We start from the raw sequence: 10,586 nt of genomic DNA on the forward strand, positions 1-10,586 counted from the left end.
AATAAACATGTTGGAAATGCAGCAAAACATTGGATATACACGTTTCCTTATTGATATTCACATTTCTGTCTGTATTTGTGACCTTGTAGGCGAGATCATTTCTATATTTGTCATTTTTAACATATTTCGAAATATATTTCCTCTTTGTTTCCTGTGAATGTCTTCTTTATTATTATTTAATAATGGGCCACCTGACATTCCATAGATGTGAGGCCGATACAATCTGAAAAACCACTAACGGAAAAGCGCGGAATCCGTACTGCGCATGTGCGTGAGTCGTTTACTGATGAGGAAAAGGTCACGAACTCTGACCCTCCCACCAACTGCAGCAAAACACTTGAAATATTAATATTTCAGTCCGCAAGCCCAAATTTCCAGAAGCTTCGTGACAGGTGAGCTATACATGCCAGCTGGGATTTAGCTGCGCGCTCAGTCGGACATACACAGCGGACCGGTAGCAGTAGACGGGAGTGTTCAGTTAGCTGCAGCCGGTTAGCATCGCTCTCTCGGTTCTTAACGGCATAGTTGAATTCACCTAGTTAGTTTAACCGTCGTAGCATCCAAACGCGATTGTAGTTGGGGTCTTTTCGAACCACGACTGTGTGCAGGTAGGTGCTAACCCACTCGATATGCATTTTGCAACCCTGTATCCTGGTTAGCTACAAAGCTAACATCATTTTAGCGCAAATGCTAAGCTAAGAGCTATTGCTGCTTACCGGTGTCGCATCATAAATTGAGTTATCATCAGCAAAATTGCATTAGAAGCCGCGGTTTAGCCAGAGTCTGTGCTGCCACATGTCCATTGTCAATAGCTGAATAAATGCAGCATCTGGGGAAACAAATCCAAACCAGTGTTGCGGCTGTTTCCTGTGCGGCATCACAGGCCCCGGATCCTAGCGAGCCTTAACCCTTCAATGTTGACCTTTCACCCACAGGAAAAGAATTCCCTTTATCTTCCGTATCGATCCTAAATAGGTGACGGCTGTACTGTGCGACCACTTAAACCGCCCGGGGTGTTTACGATGCCTCGCTATCATTGTGTGTTATTTTAAAACCAGGCCGCCATTCATGGTGCCGTAATACAATTTTGGGTCACTAAATTTACGCTGGTGCAAAATCTGCACTAGTCAAAGTATGTTTTAACGCCAGGTTATTTCTCGTGCAGGGAAAAAGATGGACAAGGTGCACATTATTCATGCGCCTTTTCTACATCGAATTTCGTATTGCCGTTGTGTCAACTGACCGTATTGAGTGATTTGATCGCTTTACATGGAACCGTTGCTCGTCTTTTAACCGATCTAGTGGTTGTGTTTTCGTTCTTAAGTCTTTCAAGGAATTACTTTCTTTTTGGGGCTGTTCAAGAACAATCGAGACTTTGGAAATATGTTAAAAACAAGAAGTGGTCTGGTATAATTAAAATCTGAACATCTCAGGCTCTGGTTCTCCCAGAGAAACTAAAGAAAATTAGAAGATACACCTTTATTTGTCCCACAATGAGGAATTATAAACGTATGCATAATGTAACCTAATGTATTGCATGTGCCCAATTACCAACAGCATACATTTGATTACATTGGATTGCCTTTGTAAACACTGTAAATAGACATTAGAAAATAAATATAAAAAAGATGAACTGAATCGGATAAAAAAAATACAGATTTAACAATGGCAGCGACTCACAGTTTAGTAGTTCAGAAGTGAGGGCGGACTGTCACTGAAGGTGCTGCTCAGTGTCATCACATCTCTGTGTTGGTGTTCTTGCATCTTTCTTGTCCAATATGAACATTTATCAGTGTTTCGTGTCCTTGTTAATTGCAGCAGGAGAATATTGTTCCTATGATGGCAGCCTTACGTATTGCATCACAGTCTTTCCAAATTCTTTCTTGGCTAAACTGAATGTGGATGATATGGTCGTGTACTGAATTTAGGGAGATTAAATTGTTCTCCATAATCTTGTGAATGAAGCCCAAATATAAAGGTTAAAAGAGATGTACTGAAATGGAAAGTAGCATATTTATTCTGAAAGTAAGTTCAGAATCAGAAAACTTTATTAATCCCAAGGGAAATTATGCTCCTAACATGCTCTGTACACAACATATCACAATAGAATAGAAAGAAATAATATTGTAAAGTGCAAAAAGCTATACAAAAGAGCTTAGAAACAATGTGCAAGAAAAAGCAGATTCAAGGACATCGTGAACAAAAAAACGTGCCAAAGAATCCTTCACTGTAGTTTTTTCAGGGATGAATTGTACAGTTCTATTGCCCCAGGAAGAAAGGACCTCCTGTGGCGCTCGGTCTTTGTTGATCCATGTGCTACTGTATTGGACCAGGAGCGGATAGAGGGGGTGGGTGATGTTGTCCAGGATGCTCCTTAGTTTCAGGAGCATCCTTCCCTCCATAACCGTGTCCAAGGAGTCCAGTTTCACCTTCACCACATCACCAGCTTTGCAGATGAGCGTGTTGAGTCTGTTCGTGTCCGCCACTGTTAATCTGCTGCCCTAGCAAACCACAGCGAACAGAATTTCACAGGACACCACCGACTCGCAAAACATCTTTAGCATTGTCCCGCAGACATTAAAGGACCTGAGCCTCCTCAAGAAGTAGAGATGACTCTTTTTTTGCTTTTTAAGTTGAGCTTGGCATTGCTAGGAAAGAGAGGTTGACAAAGTTGAGGAACAAAGAAATGAATAACTCCGGTGGACTTGTGTGAACCATAGTCTTGTCACAATACAACACAACGTAAAATGGGTTGGAATATATTCAATGATCATTGAAGAGTAAAACGATCCATGTCCCTTAGGTTTCCATCTCTCATGGGGCTCTAATGTGACGAGAAGAAGTTGATGTGATCATTACCAGCATGGATGGACAGACTCAAAGGATTCAACTTCTGCCCGCTGACAGCAACATGGCGCTTGGACACCGAATCCAGGTGTTGTTTAACACATTAACACATTGTAAATGTGTGAATGAAGGATCATATACATTTGGCCTCATGAACTTGTGCTAGAGTTCTGTAGAACAGTTTCATGTTTAGAGACCTTGATCAATAATTCACTTTGCAGGTTATTGTGTGGCGTGCATTAGAGATGTACATCTGATGGTCATGTGGCAACAATTTGACACTTGTGATTTTTGGTGTTTCAGATTGTAACGGATCAGCAAACTGGCCATAAGATCCAGATCGTCACACCTCTTGAGTCTCCTTCTACTGGCAAGCAACAGTATATTCTGGCAAATGCAGACTATTCCCCTGGTGGGAAGGTGATCCTGGCCAAGCAGGAGAGCTCACCCAACAAGGTCATCCTAGCAACTCCTGACGCTTCTGGTGTGAACCAGCTGGTCTTTGCCGCCCCTGATCTGGCAGGGCAACAGATTCAGGTACTGCAGATTTAGGGTATTCCTCACTTATACCCTGTGTCTGTTTCGTTAATGAAAATTCTCATTATGACTGAACATTTTCAAGGATGTTTACAAGGTCACTGTTTTCACTCTCTTGAATGACTCTATTCTTTTTGGTTGTCAGTTTATAACCGAGGGGTCCGAGCCAGCTATTGTCAGACCGGTTGTAGAATACTGTGTCGTCTGTGGGGATAAAGCATCAGGTCAGAATTAAGTCTAAATTGATTTAACATTATGAATTTTTCGTGACTCAAATCAACTAACATTCTTTGTCGTGGCCTGATTTTCTTCCCACTAACAGGACGTCATTATGGAGCTGTTAGCTGTGAAGGCTGCAAGGGTTTCTTCAAGCGGAGCATTCGGAAGAACCTAGTTTACACTTGCAGAGGCACTGGGGGATGTGCAATCAACAAAATCCACCGGAACCGCTGCCAATACTGCCGGCTACAGCGCTGCATGGCTGTGGGCATGAAACAGGATTGTACGAAAGCGTAACACCAGAAATACACACAATGTAACTATGACTGCGTGTTACGTGAATCAGACTTGAACTTAGTGCCTTCTTTATTTTTAGCTGTGCAGTGCGAGAGGAAGCCTGTCGAGATGAACATTCGGGAAAAATCTCTCAACTGTGCGGCCTCAACTGAAAAGATCTACATCCGCAAGAACCTGTGTAGTCCCCTGGCAGCCACGCCCACGTTTGTTTCTGATAAAGAAACGGCAAGGTACAGTCGCAGGATCAAATAATGAAGTCATTTGTTTGCTCTATTAAAGGTGCAAACAAATGACTTCACCTCAACCGGAACGCTTATCTACGTCTTCTTGAGCAACTGCAGTGCAGATTCGTCTTCTGCTTTCCTCCGAACATAATGAAAAACAGGGAAGTTTAGAATTTATAGAACAATGGAAATAATGTGAAATAACAATGGGGCAAACAAAAATGCTTATACCTGTTGTAGCTGTTTTAAGAGGCTCAATCCACAATGAGATTCAAATGTGAATACACAAAACACTAAGTACTGTTCGACTGTTTTCCTTTGGTTTTCAAATGTACATTGTGTAGACCAATGCCTTTCAAGAGAAGAGGTTGTGAAACTGCTTCAGGGAATAGGGAACATATTTATATGTGGTTGTGTGCTTGGAGACACGCTTGAGAAAGCTTAGTGCTACACCTCTTGATCTTTCACCTCCAGTCTAATTCGCCCATTGAGCTAAAAGATGTGGCAACTTCTGGGAGAATAGACTTCATAAATGAACTAAAAACCTTGAGAAAGCAGGGATTTTAAGGATCATTCTTTTATCATAGATAGGGCTTGGATTTAAATAGATTCATTTTGATCAACTAGTTTCTCAAAAAGACCATCAATGCTAGTAACACAGCCTAAAGAACAGAAAAACTTTCTAATCCAAACATCCATGATGGAGACTAAATGAGATCGACTGACACTGGAGCACTTGAGCTCTGTTTATATGTAAAGACTCAACTTGAATTTGATCATTCGGCTGTAAAATACTACAATGCCATTAATTGTTCTCAAATCAAGTCCCATCCTTAATTTTAGAAAAAAACTCTCTTACGTGAAACGTTATCACACAAAATGTACAATTTCAAATGCTTACTTAAACCAGTATCGCAGGACCTCATCGATGATGGGCCGTCGTCATTTATATTTAAATGCTTTGTAGGAGGGAGTATGCAGAGTGGGTCATTATAAAGTACAGTCCAATATTGTTTTAAGGCCCAGTCTGGTGTTTGCTCTTGAATAACCACTTTGAATGTCAGCACTGGCGACGATATTCTTCTTGGAATGACTCTATGTCTGATGGTGTCGAGGCTGCAGCATCGTCGGAAAGCTGTGAACATGTTGAATGAGTGAGATAATGTGGGTGTTAGGTCTTGGATGTACTTTAAATCAACCAGTCGCGACACATGTCGTTGACAATGTAATTTTATTTATTTAAATTATTTATATTATATAATATAATTATTATAATATTTCTGTGTGCATCATAATATGTCCGTTTTTAAAAAGTTGGATATAAAAACTGCTTGGTAATATTTGGAATTTTGACATGACGTGAAAAGTGGTCTTCATTTTGTATATTTCTGTATATCGTTGCACTAATAGTTGCGCATGCAACATGTTTGTCTCCTTAGAACAACAAGTTTGCTTGAGTCAAGCATGCTACTGAACATTCAGCAACCTTTCTCCAAGGTGGAAAATACCATCCTGCTCCCAGCCTCCCCCGACAAGGTGCGACAGATGCTGTCACGCATGGTTCTTTGTTATTCATTAACCACCTGTACAGCATTTTATAACCAATGTTAGTTTAAATCTATTTTCATCTTCCTGTAATTACGAAGTCATTGCTTCATTAGGAAGAGCTGCACTTCTGATTTCCACACCGGGTTTTGCTCAGTGCTGTCCACTTTCAACAGGACGACCCCTCCCAAGGTGACCTGGGTACACTGGCGAATGTGGTGACATCCCTGGCTCATCTCAACAAAGCTCGGGAGGCCAACGACTGCACCAATGATCTGATGGGCGATGAAGCATTAAGCAACGCAGACAGTCCGATGACCGACATCCAAGGAGATGACCAAAGCGCGAGCGATATAACTCGGTGAGCCTCGCGTCAGAGGGAATCAAAGCACTCTGAGACTGACCAGACGCTCTTTGTGGACATGTTATGTATCGGGGAACTGCAGAAGCACAAGGAAACCTAGCAGCAGAGCTTTTACTTTGTTGTTGACGTTTAATAGGATTTCCTGCAGGGCCATGTGGTTTCTGAGAATTCTCTTCTAGATCCAATTCCATTGTTTCGTAGTAAAGTTATAATGTCCTTTGAAGATGGAAGCTAATATTCAGTCTTGCTCCCTAAATCCATCAGCAAAGATACATTGTTAAATAAGGAACCACCAACGCTGCTTTATACATTTCTTTTTGATTAAAAACGTCTACCATTGTCTTTGTTAGAGCGTTTGACACGCTGGCTAAAGTCCTGCATGCTGGTGAACCAATGGCTGGAGAGTCTTTGGAGGCTACGATGCAGCTTATGTCAGGAGACCAGACCGGTCCAGTGGTGGAGCTGGAAGGACCACTTCTCTCTGAAGGACATATTCCCTTCAAGGTAAGAGGAATGTTAGCAGCAAGCAATGTTTTCAGTTTAAATGGTAATCTAATCTAACGCTGTTTGTATGGTGTTTAGATAGGTTTTTATGTCAAAACCTCAGAAACACATCTGTAATGATGATACTACGTCAGTCTGCGACTGATAGTGTTTTGTGAAAAAAATTGACACGTCAATTTATTATTTAAATTCCTCCTTTGGAGCATCTGAATATATTAATGCTTTCTGTTTTCGTCATATAACCAATCGAAACACATCATTACAGACCTGTTTTTGAGCCTGTAGTTGTGAAATGGGCTTCCTCCTCTTTAACCTGCCTTTTTCTTCCTATTACATTCCACTTGATAGTGGAAATGCTGCTCACTTTTGCAGCACCAAAGATTCACTGACAAACCTTAGTGTTGGTGCCTGCTTACGTAACACTTGGTCACACTGGTGAGAGCCAGACGGGGAATGGCCTGCCCTGAATAATCGGTTTTCTGTCTCCTACAATGAGTCAGTGAAGTGAGTTTGAGGGTTTGAAAATGTTTCAAGGTGAAACCAGTGACTTGTCATGAGCTTTCATCGAAGTTCAAGAATCATGTGCCTTTCTTTGTTCGGCAGTTGATGATGCCTCTCCCTGTCCCCGAGTACCTCAACGTCAACTACATCTGTGAGTCTGCCTCCCGCCTGCTCTTCCTGTCCATGCACTGGGCTCGCTCCATACCTGCCTTTCAAGCTTTAGGGTGAGACTCCTCCTCATCCATTTACAGTCTCCGGTCAGATGCGGAATAACATGCCTTCCTCCTCCTCAACAGTGGCCAAGACAACGACATCAACCTGATGAAAGCCTGCTGGAATGAGCTGTTTGCTTTAGGTCTGGCTCAGTGTTCCAACATCATGAATGTTGGGACCATCCTCAGTGCCATTATCAACCATCTGCAGACCAGCTTACAGGAAGGTAGGTCATCTGCTGTCACATGTGTTACACCAAGAGGAAGATGTTTTCTGGTCCTGACCCGACTTCACCTTGCTTGTTTGCCTGGTGCTTTTTCCCCCCCACTACCTGTTTATTTTCTCTTAACTCGTTTTTTGTTTTTCTCTCACAGAGAAGTTGTCCCCAGAGCGGGTGAAGATTGTTATGGAACACATCTGGCGGATGCAGGAGTTCTGTAACAGCATGACAAAGCTCTCACCAGACGCGTACGAGTACGCCTTTCTGAAAGCTATAGTTCTCTTTAGTCCCGGTATGTGGAATATACTTAGATTCTGGAAGTTAATCTTGAATGTCAGTGGCATAAACATTTCCTTTTTAGACCATCCAGGTATTGATAACACCTCACAGATAGAAAGGTTCCAGGAGAAGGCCTATATGGAGCTGCAGGACTATGTAACCAGGACGTACCCAGACGACTGCTACCGGTGAGCCTGCAGCACTCTCACCGTTTGACCTGCCTCACCTGACTCCTTCCTCTTTTCTCTTGCACTTAGGTTATCCAAGCTCTTGCTGCGTCTGCCTGCTCTCCGGCTGATAAGCGCCGCCGTCACAGAGGAACTCTTTTTTGCTGGCCTCATTGGCAACGTTCAGATTGACAGCATCATCCCTTACATCCTCAAAATGGAGTCCACAGATTATAACAGCCAGGCGAGCGCTGGCGTCTGACATCGCGCCGCATGTGTTAGCAAGACTTTTCTGACTTAGCAAGTGATCCCACGTTTGACCACTGAGTGGTCACCACCTACTTTATTTATATATGAACCCCCATGCTATCTCCTGGCTCTGGAGGAACCTGCTTCTCAGAAACCAGGGCGGGTGTGCCTGCTGTTATCGTTTCGGTCAGGAATGAATTGACATCCTAGTTAGCGCTTTTTATTGTACATACAATCATCATCTCCCTCTTTGAGCTCTTTCTGAAGACAGATGAATCGCCGTGTCCTGTTTCACTGCCTTTGCTACGTCAAGTTTTTTTATTTTTCTTAAAAGTTCAAAACGTTGTAATGCTGTATTTGCAAAAGGTTGTAACCTTTTTTTTTTTTTTTTTTTATTCTTGGCCGATCCAAAGGATATGGCAGAAGTCTGATGTCAAGTATTTGACACCATGTGGATTCACTTCTGTGTGTATATATGTATGTGAGTGTATAGAATGCAACGAGATGGCCTTACGAGGCAGTGCGCCGCAGTTGTTGGACCCAGTGATGAATAATGGTCATTTAAAAAAAAATAAACGCAGTCACTTGGGAGCCTGACCACATTATTGCTTGTAGCTTTTTCGTCAGTGTCGACTTCACCTTGCAGGTCCTCTTTCTAATAGCCTTGTGTTTTATTGGCTGATCGCTGGATAGTAAATGCGCGGTTTTCTGGAAGCACATGAAAACCTTCTGAGCAGAGGCGCATTTATAAACGAAGAAGAAGTCCCTCTCCACAGCGTCTTGAGTATTGAATGGAATATAAAACTTTCCATCAATGAAAGGTGAAGAAAACTTCATTACTTTAAATGCTGAATTGTATTTTACACAGGGCAAGATGTTAGATGTGTGACTTGTCACTCTCCCATGTCTCACACTGAACAATAGCAGCTAACCAGAAATAGCATGTAACCCCATCAGATACACCACTTCAACTCTGAACTGAGAGTAAGAGTGAGTATGACACGCTGTGCTGAATTTCCAATTGTTCCAAAAGACAAATAGACACGTGTTGACTTTTGACTCCTTTCCGGTAACAGTCCCTTAAAAACAAAATTGGTGCTTCAACAAAATGGTAAAGCTATTTATGTCTTTTTGTTTTCTATTTTCAAAGATTATTTTAGTAAAAACTAAAAGGCTGACAGACTGGAGCCACAGATTGTTTACAAGTTCCTGCTGAATTAATAATGCTAAATCTTTGTCCTACCCACGGCCTTATTGTGTTTGTGTGTCAGGTGACATGAAGGTGGTGCGGGGACTAGACTGTTGTGTTATTGGCTACTGAATGTTTGATGAACGCGCGGTAGAAATTGGTGTCCAGTCGCTGTACGAGAAGCCACTGATGGAAACATTAAAAATGAAACAGTTTGTTTTTAGACTTCTATTGTCCCGCGTTGCCAGTAGCGTCCTAAAATCCCTCGTCATCACTACCGTAAGCGCAGAACCCGCCAAACAGGACGTCTCTCTCTGGCTGTTTGGAAAGACATTTGCAACCCAAGAAATGTGAGAATTTGCAAACTGTGATGTAAGGTGGGCTTTCACATTCTCAGTCAGGTGGATTAGCCGATTCAGAGCAGAACGAATGAGAATGAAAGAGCCGGTTGGACAGTTCCCATGGACCCGCTGGACTCTGGCATGGGCCGCCCGAAGGAAATTGTTGGAGGTGTTGCAAAACACATGAACAAAGCCCGGATTCATGAGGAAAGCTGCACTTTCTCTCTCGATCGTAGAAACGATCTCCAGGCCGTTCTGAGAAACCCTGGGCTGTAGACCTGTGCTTCACCGCATTGCAGTGTACGAGGACAAGAAAGCAGTCCATAAACTGAGGTATCACATACCTGTATAGAGAGTCGCGATGTCTAGGATGGTTCTTGCTTGTAAGTGAAGGGTTGCTGCTGAGGTGCGAGATTGCCACGGGCAGGTGGACTACCCCGAAGCGTGTAATCAAGTTGTGTTTTCAGAAGTACACAGTAAACCGTTTTTGTTTAACTTTTGGTCACATTTTCTTCCTTTGTTTGCTCACATTAGCTAATCTATGACACAGCAGTAGAACAATGATGGATCGCGATTGAGTTAGTGACCTGGACATTTGGGGAAACTGGAGGAAACAAGAGACCGGAAATGAAATGTCTGAATCAGCAACCATATGACAAAGTTTAGAAGAACAAAACAGCTGATGCTCGAGGCTAGAAGGAGGAAGCCGGGTCGAGCGAAGAGAAATGGAATAACTGGACCAAATGGCCCGATGGATGTTCTGGTTGTTTTGTTGAGGTTTATTTTTGGCTCCTTCATTTCACCTGACAGCACATGGGTCATGCTCAAGCCAAAGGGGCCAAATCTGGCCCTCAGAGGCCTTTAAACAGCTGGTTTATCGCTAAGAAGTT

The 10,586-nt window shown here is 42.6% G+C and overlaps 1 protein-coding gene across 2 annotated transcripts; it reads left to right on the forward strand.

Annotated features, from left to right (window-relative positions):
* Positions 1–275: 275 nt before the first annotated feature.
* Positions 276–8,759, forward strand: nr2c1 (nuclear receptor subfamily 2, group C, member 1). Of its 2 annotated transcripts, none has more exons than XM_053886636.1 (14): positions 276–392; positions 2,804–2,935; positions 3,151–3,384; positions 3,530–3,608; positions 3,707–3,886; positions 3,980–4,130; positions 5,564–5,660; positions 5,846–6,030; positions 6,384–6,537; positions 7,141–7,262; positions 7,335–7,477; positions 7,626–7,763; positions 7,833–7,938; positions 8,008–8,759. In XM_053886636.1, exons 2-14 carry the CDS (start codon positions 2,864–2,866, stop codon positions 8,177–8,179), a joined length of 1,833 nt encoding a protein of 610 aa, XP_053742611.1. In that variant the 5' UTR covers positions 276–392; positions 2,804–2,863; the 3' UTR covers positions 8,180–8,759. The 2 variants fall into 2 exon arrangements, with proteins under 2 accessions (XP_053742611.1, XP_053742612.1); XM_053886637.1 differs by lacking the exon at positions 276–392 and adding an exon at positions 442–608.
* Positions 8,760–10,586: the final 1,827 nt, after the last annotated feature.

Source organism: Synchiropus splendidus, chromosome 14 (assembly GCF_027744825.2).
Source record: "Synchiropus splendidus isolate RoL2022-P1 chromosome 14, RoL_Sspl_1.0, whole genome shotgun sequence".
Lineage (NCBI taxonomy): Eukaryota > Metazoa > Chordata > Actinopteri > Syngnathiformes > Callionymidae > Synchiropus > Synchiropus splendidus.

Coding starts and splice junctions, on each gene's coding strand:
- nr2c1 (XM_053886636.1), top strand. CDS start 2,864: ATGGATGGACAGACTCAAAGGATTCAACTTCTGCCCGCTGACAGCAAC. Junction 3,887..3,979: donor TGTGGGCATGAAACAGGATT/GTACGAAAGCGT, acceptor CTTTATTTTTAG/CTGTGCAGTGCGAGAGGAAG. Junction 6,538..7,140: donor AAGGACATATTCCCTTCAAG/GTAAGAGGAATG, acceptor TTTGTTCGGCAG/TTGATGATGCCTCTCCCTGT.